At 53.7% G+C, this 10,719-nt stretch overlaps 1 protein-coding gene across 1 annotated transcript in view; it reads right to left on the bottom strand.

Moving 5' to 3' along the window:
- The window catches only part of ASCC3 (activating signal cointegrator 1 complex subunit 3), a 144,730-nt gene extending 140,776 nt beyond the window's left edge, over positions 1–3,954 (bottom strand). The window contains exons 1-3 of the mRNA XM_068160441.1: positions 3,921–3,954; positions 1,455–1,598; positions 610–760 (exon numbers count right to left, since the gene is read on the bottom strand). Of these exons, the coding sequence (XP_068016542.1) occupies positions 610–760; positions 1,455–1,544 (241 nt within the window). The 5' untranslated portion in view covers positions 1,545–1,598; positions 3,921–3,954. The remainder of the gene's footprint in view (positions 1–609; positions 761–1,454; positions 1,599–3,920) is intronic.
- Between the last annotated feature and the right edge of the window lie 6,765 nt (positions 3,955–10,719).

Below are 10,719 nucleotides of genomic sequence, written 5' to 3' on the forward strand. Positions count from 1 at the left end.
TACATGGTAACGAAGCACCTGCCTTCATCATCCTTTTTCCTACCAGAAATTCATATTAAGGATTACCAATGCTTGCTTGTTTTCCTGAGTTAGAGCAAAAACTTGCCTGAGGTCTTCCACTCACAGCAGGATATTTATGAGCTTTTTAAGAGGTAACAAATTTCCACTTTGTCTCACTGCTTGTTCATTGCCTCATCTGAATATTCATAACAGACTAAACATACAGAACTCAGCTGGGAATTACTACACATCCTTGCACTGACTCCCAGTAGAATTACTACAGAATTTATGCTGGCTACAAAAATGAAAGCAAATAAATACATGAATTTAGATTTAGAGCTACCCCTCAAAAAAATGATAACCAGATTATGCAAATAAAATATAGATTATTAGAGGGGGAAAAAGAATGATTTGTCTCATGCAAACATTCACCAAAGGTACTCAGGGCCAAGATAGGCAAAGCCACCAGATGGTGAACCAGAGTGTCACTGTGAAACTGAACTGTGAACGTCGTCAAGCACCAACTGAACAAACCCAGTCAGGATGCTGGGTGTGGTGCTGGGTGGCAGTGGTGCTGGTTTGTTGCACTACCAGAGAATGAAAACCTACCTATTTGTTTTGCAGCTTGTAATATAGCTTTGAGATCACCATTTACAGCTTGGTGCTCCTTCTTGTCCAGGTGGTCCTCAACAAACTTCATTATCTTCTTCCAAGTAAGCTCAGACTTCAGCAACTGCTCATGGAGTTTTAATCTTTTAGTCTGAAACCACAAAACAGTTTTGTTTGGGTTTTTTAATTGCCAATGACTACAAGGAAGCTTCCTGAAAAATTAAACATCAGATAAAGCACCTCTTTCCAACTGCATTCAGCCAGTATGAACTAACACCTGCAAGCAGCTTTCCCTGGGAGATGGTTCCAATGCCTGACTGTTCTCATGGGGAAACATTTTCCCAGAGGAGAGCCACAAGGATGATCCAAGGGCTGGAGCACCTCTGCTGTGAGGATAGGCTGAGGGAGCTGGGGGTGTTCAGCCTGGAGAAAAGAAGGCTCCAGGGAGACCTTAGAGTTGCTTCCAATAGCTGAAGTTTGCTACGGGAAGGTGGCAGAGGGACTTTTGATAAGGGTGTCTAGTGACAAGGAGAATGGTTTGAAGCTGAGGGAGAGCAGGTTTAGAGTGCGTCTGAGGAAGAAGCAGTACTTCAGCAGAAGGGTAGTGAGACTCTGGAATGGGTTGCCCAGAGAGGCTGTGGATGGCTCCTCTTCCTGGGGGTGTTCAAGGCCATGTTGGATGAGGGCTTGAGCAGCTGAGTCTAGTTGAGAGGTGACCCTGCCCAGCCTTGATTACCTACTGTTAGAAAATAGCAAAGCAAAGCAAGAGAGCAAACAACTCCTACTATGCACCCTCTTCCCCCCAGCTTGGCAATTAAGCTTTGGGAAAGAAAAAAGCTCTTTACCTTTAAGTCAGCCAATTCCTCACTGTAATCCTCATGCTTAGTGACATTTGAAAAGGAGCGTAAAGCACCTGTAAGGCGAGGCAAGGCCATCTGGTACTCATTCAGTGATCCATAGGATGAGAAACCAAATCCCAGTGTAAGCACCTAGATGAGAACATAAACAACAAGGCTTTGTTAATGCTTGAATACAAACTCATGTCACAAACTTGAAAGACCTTTTTGAGCAGGCAGAACTTGCCTGGCGCTTCAGCTAAACAAGTTGACAGAAATTCACAGAAGGAAAGTGAAAGGCACAGAGCAGAGGCAAAGCCTGGTGACTTGCAGAGCTCACTCAGCAGGGGCTCTCTTCTGACCACTGAAATTTACCAGCAAGGAGGCAAAGTGGCAATTAGAATCAGAATTGTTTTGGTTGGAGAAGACCTTTAAGATCATCAAGTCCAAGCATTCTCTACCTAGGCTGGGGCTAAACCATGTGTCTCAGTACCACATCTCTGCCTCTTTGAAACCACTCCAGGGATGGGGATTCAAATCCCTCCCCGGGCAGCCTGTGAGAACCCCTTCAGGGATGAAGTTCCTTCTGATGTCTGACCTAAACCTCCCCTGGTGCAACTTGAGGCCACATCCTCTTATCCTAGAGGAGAATTATCCCTTTAGCATCAACAACCCAAGGGTATCCTAGTGAAATCCATGGAACTAAACTTTTTAGTTAGCTTTAGTTTATCAGAGGCCTCTCAATGCCTCTCTCAAAGTTGCATCAACAGAGGTTGCAAACAACCCCACTTGGTTCATCTTACTCCCTCCCAGAAAAGTTTGTCACCAAAGCAAAAGCAGGAAGGAGATGTACAGAGGGTAAATAGGGAAATAAGGGGAGGATGAAAAAGAGGGGAGTCAGGGAAGGGAAGGAAAGAAAACCTTTCAGCTAACAGCAGCTAAGTACCACGTGTTGCATCTCACCAAGGACAGCTGAGAGGACATGACAGGGCTGGGGCAAAAACGTGATCGTACAAACTGATGAGTAACTCTGTAACTGCTGTGCAAAGGCCATCGACCCCTGCAGAGGGTAGTGAGAGAGTCTCCCTAACACCCTGCTGTGAACAGCAAGCACACTGAAGGACAAAACCTCCAGTGCTAACCACTGGCCACAGAGCTAGCACTGCCAGCCTCTTTCCAGCTCAGCTTCAAGAGGCAAAATAATTGCTCCTAACTCTTGCTAAAGATCCACAATAAAGCTTTAATGGAATAAACAGGAGCTTACTACTCAGCAGCTACCTGTGGATGAAAATGTGTGCAGTAACCAGCAAGAACAGTAGGCTTCCCATCACAGAAAACAGCTAAGAGAAGCTTTAATCTTTCTTTTTCCCCTGAGCTCTAATGGGAAAGCAAGAACAGAAAACAAACTTTATTTCTCCACTGTGTATACTCTGCTTGAAAAATAACTTCTGCACAGATTAAGTTAAACCTTTGACCATTAACCAACCCATAATGACAAGCAACCTTCCCAGACTCAGAGTCACAGAACCCCAGGATGGAAGGGACCTCGAGGATCGCCTGCTCCAGCCCTTCTTGGCAGAGGCATGGTCTAGACAAGCTGGCCCAGCACCTGCTCAGCTGAGTCCTAAGTGTCCGGTGCTGGAAACTCCACCACTTCCCTTGGCAGTTGGTTCCACTCGCTTAAGAAAGTCAGGATAAATTAAAATAGCTTTAATTAACTGAAATACCTCTGGCCAGAGGTGTACTGCTGGGGTACCCAAAGCTGGGAGGCCAGTGGGGCTCCCAGAATCAGATGCTTTCAGGACAGGAAATAACCTGAGCGTGGCTCAGGAGCTCGCTGCACAACCAAGCTCAGGGTTTGCTGCTTTACTCTCTTTTGAGAAACGTTAATTATGTTTGGCACACAGAAGAAAAAGTCCTGTTTCATCTCATCCTGTTTTCTCATTCGTTTCTGGTCCTTTATGTTTATTAATGCCAGCAGCAAGCACCACGAGAGGTTCAGGCCGTGGCAGTACTGCTGCTAATCCCGCTCCAATAAACACACTTGAGGCCAGCATCAGAAACAGAACAACGAAACCAGGCCTTTATTAGCGATCTGTGCCATCCACCGAGCTGCGCGCTGGACCTCGGGCCCAGCCCGCCGGGCCCCGGCCGAGCCCGGGGAAGGGAAAGGGCTGCCTGGCACCGGCCAGCGGGCTCGCTGCCTCGAAACAGCCGAGCTCCGTCCGCGCTCCGTCCCTCACGCCCGCACACCGGCGAGAGCCAGCTGGGACGCGGCAGTCCCACGCCTCACCGAGGGGACCGGACAGCAGCTCTACGCCAGCCGCGGGAAAGAACAGCGCTGCCCCCCCTCTCCCGGAGCGCCACCGAGGCCGCTCTTCCGCCGCCGGCACCCCTCACGGCGCGGCGAGACCCTGCCTCCCGCCCCGCGTCCCGCAACCGCCCGACCCCCGCCCGCCCAGCACGGCCGCGCACCTGCCTTCCGGCCGGCGGTCCCGCTGCCGCAACGAGCCGGCGCGGCACGACACTGCCGCAAAGCGAGCAGCCGAGGGGCGGGGCCAGCGCGCGGGGCTGCTGCTCTGCGCTCCTCTGCCTCGCCGGGTTCCGCACTGCCGTGCCCATGGCACTGTGCTTTGCCAGGCTGCTCCTCTGCCTCGCCGGGTTCCGCACTGCCCTGCCTATGGCACTGTGCTTTGCCAGGCTGCTCCTCTGCCTCGCCGGGTTCCACACTGCCATGCCCATGGCACTGTGCTTTGCCAGGCTGCTCCTCTGCCTCGCCGGGCTCCGCACTGCCGTGCCCATGGCACTGTGCTTTGCCAGGCTGCTCCTCTGCCTCGCCGGGTTCCACACTGCCGTGCCCATGGCACTGTGCTTTGCCAGGCTGCTCCTCTGCCTCGCCGGGTTCCGCACTGCCCTGCCCATGGCACTGTGCTTTGCCAGGCTGCTCCTCTGCCTCGCCGGGTTCCACACTGCCATGCCCATGGCACTGTGCTTTGCCAGGCTGCTCCTCTGCCTCGCCGGGCTCCGCACTGCCGTGCCCATGGCACTGTGCTTTGCCAGGCTGCTCCTCTGCCTCGCCGGGTTCCGCACTGCCCTGCCTATGGCACTGTGCTTTGCCAGGCTGCTCCTCTGCCTCGCCGGGTTCCGCACTGCCCTGCCTATGGCACTATGCTTTGCCAGGCTGCTCCTCTGCCTCGCCGGGTTCCGCACTGCCCTGCCTATGGCACTGTGCTTTGCCAGGCTGCTCCTCTGCCTCGCCGGGTTCCACACTGCCATGCCCATGGCACTGTGCTTTGCCAGGCTGCTCCTCTGCCTCGCCGGGCTCCGCACTGCCGTGCCCATGGCACTATGCTTTGCCAGGCTGCTCCTCTGCCTCGCCGGGTTCCGCACTGCCCTGCCTATGGCACTGTGCTTTGCCAGGCTGCTCCTCTGCCTCGCCGGGTTCCACACTGCCCTGTCTATGGCACTGTGCTTTGCCATGCTGCTCCTCTGCCTCGCCGGGTTCCGCACTGCCCTGCCTATGGCACTGTGCTTTGCCAGGCTGCTCCTCTGCCTCGCCGGGTTCCGCACTGCCCTGCCTATGGCACTGTGCTTTGCCAGGCTGCTCCTCTGCCTCGCCGGGTTCCGCACTGCCGTGCCTATGGCACTGTGCTTTGCTAGGCTGCTCCTCTGCCTCGCCGGGTTCCACACTGCCCTGTCTATGGCACTGTGCTTTGCCATGCTGCTCCTCTGCCTCGTCGGGTTCCACACTGCCGTGCCCATGGCACTGTGCTTTGCCAGGCTGCTCCTCTGCCTCGCCGGGTTCCACACTGCCGTGCCCATGGCACTGTGCTTTGCCAGGCTGCTCCTCTGCCTCGCCGGGTTCCACACTGCCGTGCCTATGGCACTGTGCTTTGCCATGCTGCTCCTCTGCCTCGCCGGGTTCCACACTGCCGTGCCCATGGCACTGTGCTTTGCCAGGCTGCTCCTCTGCCTCGCCGGGTTCCACACTGCCCTGCCTATGGCACTGTGCTTTGCCATGCTGCTCCTCTGCCTCGCCGGGTTCCACACTGCCGTGCCCATGGCACTGTGCTTTGCCAGGCTGCTCCTCTGCCTCGCCGGGTTCCACACTGCCCTGCCTATGGCACTGTGCTTTGCCAGGCTGCTCCTCTGCCTCGCCGGGTTCCACACTGCCGTGCCTATGGCACTGTGCTTTGCCAGGCTGCTCCTCTGCCTCGCCGGGTTCCACACTGCCGTGCCCATGGCACTGTGCTTTGCCAGGCTGCTCCTCTGCCTCGCCGGGTTCCACACTGCCGTGCCCATGGCACTGTGCTTTGCCAGGCTGCTCCTCTGCCTCGCCGGGTTCCACACTGCCCTGCCTATGGCACTGTGCTTTGCCAGGCTGCTCCTCTGCCTCGCCGGGTTCCACACTGCCCTGCCTATGGCACTGTGCTTTGCCAGGCTGCTCCTCTGCCTCGCCGGGTTCCACACTGCCATGCCCATGGCACTGTGCTTTGCCAGGCTGCTCCTCTGCCTCGCCGGGCTCCGCACTGCCGTGCCCATGGCACTATGCTTTGCCAGGCTGCTCCTCTGCCTCGCCGGGTTCCGCACTGCCCTGCCTATGGCACTGTGCTTTGCTAGGCTGCTCCTCTGCCTCGCCGGGTTCCGCACTGCCGTGCCCATGGCACTGTGCTTTGCCAGGCTGCTCCTCTGCCTCGCCGGGTTCCGCACTGCCGTGCCTATGGCACTGTGCTTTGCTAGGCTGCTCCTCTGCCTCGCCGGGTTCCACACTGCCCTGTCTATGGCACTGTGCTTTGCCATGCTGCTCCTCTGCCTCGTCGGGTTCCACACTGCCGTGCCCATGGCACTGTGCTTTGCCAGGCTGCTCCTCTGCCTCGCCGGGTTCCACACTGCCGTGCCCATGGCACTGTGCTTTGCCAGGCTGCTCCTCTGCCTCGCCGGGTTCCACACTGCCGTGCCTATGGCACTGTGCTTTGCCATGCTGCTCCTCTGCCTCGCCGGGTTCCACACTGCCGTGCCCATGGCACTGTGCTTTGCCAGGCTGCTCCTCTGCCTCGCCGGGTTCCACACTGCCCTGCCTATGGCACTGTGCTTTGCCATGCTGCTCCTCTGCCTCGCCGGGTTCCACACTGCCGTGCCCATGGCACTGTGCTTTGCCAGGCTGCTCCTCTGCCTCGCCGGGTTCCACACTGCCCTGCCTATGGCACTGTGCTTTGCCAGGCTGCTCCTCTGCCTCGCCGGGTTCCACACTGCCGTGCCTATGGCACTGTGCTTTGCCAGGCTGCTCCTCTGCCTCGCCGGGTTCCACACTGCCGTGCCCATGGCACTGTGCTTTGCCAGGCTGCTCCTCTGCCTCGCCGGGTTCCACACTGCCGTGCCCATGGCACTGTGCTTTGCCAGGCTGCTCCTCTGCCTCGCCGGGTTCCACACTGCCCTGCCTATGGCACTGTGCTTTGCCATGCTGCTCCTCTGCCTCGTCGGGTTCCACACTGCCGTGCCCATGGCACTGTGCTTTGCCATGCTGCTCCTCTGCCTCGCCGGGTTCCACACTGCCCTGCCTATGGCACTGTGCTTTGCCAGGCTGCTCCTCTGCCTCGCCGGGTTCCACACTGCCCTGCCTATGGCACTGTGCTTTGCCAGGCTGCTCCTCCGCCTCGCCGGGTTCCACACTGCCGTGCCCACCCATGGCAGTGCCTCTGCCTGCCCCACTCATCCCGAGAAGGACATTGAGGGGCTAGCACGGGTCCAGAGAAGGGCAACAAAGCTGGGGAAGGATCTGGAGAACAGGGCTGGCGAGGAGCAGCTGAGGGAACTGGACATTCTAGTCTGGAGAAGAGGCTGAGAGAAGACCTCATTGCTCCTTACAGCTCTCTGGAAGGAGGTTGGAGCCAGGGGGAGGTTGATCTCCCTAAACACAAGTGACAGGAAACGGCCCCGGGTTACACCAGGGAATGTTTAGGTTGGACGTTAGAAAAAACATCTTCACTGAAAGGGTTCTTGGAAGATTGGAACAGGCTTCCTAGGGAGGTGGCTGAATCCCTCTCACTCATGATGGTGTTTGAAAAGAGATGATGAGAGGGCAGAGAATCCCCCAGATCCTGATAATTGGTAAGGGATGATGCACATGGAAATTAGTACCATGGCATTCACCTGGAGCTATGCACCTCAGGAAGCTTCACTTGTGTTGAAGTGAGACAGAAGACAAAAGCTCTGATAATCTTCTTGGAGTCAGTTCCAATAGCACTGAAAAGGCAGAAGATACCAGAGGGGACTACTGCTTGCATGGCTGGTTTGAAAGGGAGGGTTTCAGTGTGTCAAACACTCATCCCAAGAGCTGGTTGGGTTTGTAAATGCCACAGCTTACTTATCACAGAAAGAAAAAGATGATAATCTTCTCAGCTGGAGGTTAGCTGGAACCACTATGAGGCTATTAACACACAAGTGAAAAAGGAAACTTAATATGAATGCAAATGGGGTGTAAACACCAGCTCAGGATGTTGTGATCAAGGACAAGAGATGTGGAAAGAATGCATTTTGCAATTGCTTGAAGGCAATGAGCAAGAGGAATTGGAACTTCTCAGTGATTAGAAGAGATTTGATGTGACTGGTGCTCCTAAAAGCTGGTGAGTTTGTCTGTGTGACCAGGACATTCAAACCAGTGGCTGTTACTCACTTTAGGAGAACAAGGTAGACAAAAAGAGGTAAAAGAGGATACTGAAAAACCATCACTGCACTAACAAGCATGGTCCAGGAGAGTGAAGAACAGCATGAATGGAAAGGAAGACAGGTTATTGTCAGGAATGCTGTGAGCATTGAATGGGTTGGGTTGCAAGGGACCTTTAAGATCCAACCTCCCTGCCATGGGCAGGGATATCTCCCACCAGCCCAGGTTGCTCAAGGCCTCATCCAGCCTGGCCTGGGACACCCCCAGCCTCCCTGGGCAACCTGTTCAGTGTCTCCCCACCCTCCCTGCCAAGGATTTCTTCCCAATCTCCAGTCCATTCTCAGAAACATGCAGCCCTTAAGAACAAACAAACAAAAAGAGATCTTTTCATTCTTCCATGCTAAGACAAATCTCCAGGCAGGCCAAGACTAGTCCAGACAAAGCTTGACCCTTCCTGATCCCTGTGTTACTAACTTCACTCCAAGCCTGTGGCCTGTTTCAAGCAATGGCAGCTCTGTGTTGTCCGGGCTACAGTCACGTGCAAGAAATTGCACAGCAGAGTTACTTACCAGGCAATATTGGGATCTTTATTCCCTATGATTTCCATATTTCCCATTAGGTTGTGTTTGACTGAGTCTAGTAATCTTTAATTTTGAAGTAAATGACAGTGTTTGGTTCTTCAGTGGGAAGAGCAGGTGTAAGGGAGAGGTGGTGCTCCTCAAGCGCTGGAGAGATTGCTGCCTTTTGTCTGGGAAGGCTTTCTTCTGCCACAAGCAAGCAAGCAAACAAAAATGGGAAAGGATTTTTTTTGGAGTGTGTTGTCTGCTATCACCATGGCAACATTAAAAACTCCTCATTAAGTTTAGTTCTGTGCAAACAGATAAAAAGCAATGCTGTTACCTAATGACTTGGCTGAAGTCAGCAAACCATGATTTTAGATCATCTAAAGAGAAAATTACCCTGAAATGTCTGCAAGTCAGTTGTCTGGGATTGCAGGGCTCTTACTGAGGGCTTCCAAACATCCACTGCTTTTTCACACAGGAGCCACATCTCCTAACAGGCTTCTCTGGTTTGTGTCTGTGTGCAGCCAAGGTGTTGGGTTTGACCATTAGGATCGGAACAGTTGGGGTTGGAAGGGACCTTCAGAGACCACCAAGTCCACCCCCTGCCAAAGCAGGACCATGCAGGGCAGGTCACACAGGAACACATCCAGATAGGGCTTCACATTTGCCAGAGAAGGAGACTGCACAGCCTCTTTGGGCAGCCTGCTCCAGGGCTCCAGCACCCCCACATGCTGAGGTGGAACTTCCTGAGTTGCAGTTTGTACCCATTACCCCTTGGCCTGTCACAGGACATTGCTGAGAAGAGCCTGGCCCCTTCTTCATATCCACCCTAGCCTTGACCACCCCCAGAGAGGAGCCATCCACAGCCTCCCTGGGCAGCCTATTCCAGAGTCTCACCCTCATACTGAAGAACTTCTCCCTCAGCTCCAGTCTAGCCCTGCTCTGCCTCAGAATCAAACCATTCCCCCTTGCCCTGTCTCCAGACACCCTCATGAAAAGTCTCTGTGCAGCCTTCCTGCAGGATCCCTTCAGCTGTTGGAAGGGGAAGGTAGCTCTAAGGTGCCCCTGGAGTCTTCTCTAGGCTGAACCCCCCCAGCTCCCTCAGCCTGTCCTCACAGCAGAGCTCAACATAGAATCCACTTCCTTTTGCCATTCTGCAGCTCAGTTTTGCTTTTATTATGCATTCAGATTTTAGGTTCCTAATTTTCTTTCCAGCTTACTTTATTCAGTACAGGGAAAATCAGGTAGGAATTCCATTCTCAGGCAGTTTTTGCTGAAGAATAAGGTCATTAAGTGGAGATGCTGCCCCCTTACCATCTCTGAATGTCTCTGAATATTCTTTTAGGAGGTTTTAACTAATTTATTTATTCTAATCCCCTGTCATGTGATAAATCACAGCTTGTCTCCTTGCCTTGGCATGCAGAAAGCTTTGGTGGATGTATGAAATGCTCAGCAGTTGTTACTTTCCATCCTTCCTTTTCTTTTCTGACCATGAACCTGCTTTCCCCCTGCTCCCCCCCCAGCTCACATTCCTTTTCATTGCCAACATTCATCAGAGATTCTCAGTGACACAGACTCTCTACCTGTTGCAGCAGTCAGGGGGATTGAGTGGCTGGATACATTTTCATCTTCAATAGCAGGATTGTCATCATTAGAATCCCAGATCTTCATCAGGAGCCTTTGTGGTGTGACTGCTACAGATGTTCATTGCTCTTGCTTTGTTTCTGCCACAGCATGCCCCCCTCCCTTTCCTGCACAATAACCAAGCTGTCAGCAGAAACTTTCCAACATGACACACCTCAGTGCAGCAATCTCCTTTCAAATGCTTCCTGACATCTCAGTAACAAAACTCCTCTCTGCACACTGCTGAGTGTCAGTCAGAAGCACTGGAAGTGTGATCGCCATCCCCATGATGATTGTGCTTGTCCCAGCAGGCTGAGGGAGGGGATTCTGCCCCTCTGCTCTGCTTTGCTCTCATGAGACCCCACATGCAGCATTGCATCCAGCTCTGGTGCTGCCAGCATGAGAAGGGCATGGAAGAGCTGGA

The sequence above is a fragment of the Melanerpes formicivorus genome, unplaced genomic scaffold, assembly GCF_026170545.1.
Source record: "Melanerpes formicivorus ecotype bairdi unplaced genomic scaffold, bMelFor1.0.p_v2 SCAF_50, whole genome shotgun sequence".
Lineage (NCBI taxonomy): Eukaryota > Metazoa > Chordata > Aves > Piciformes > Picidae > Melanerpes > Melanerpes formicivorus.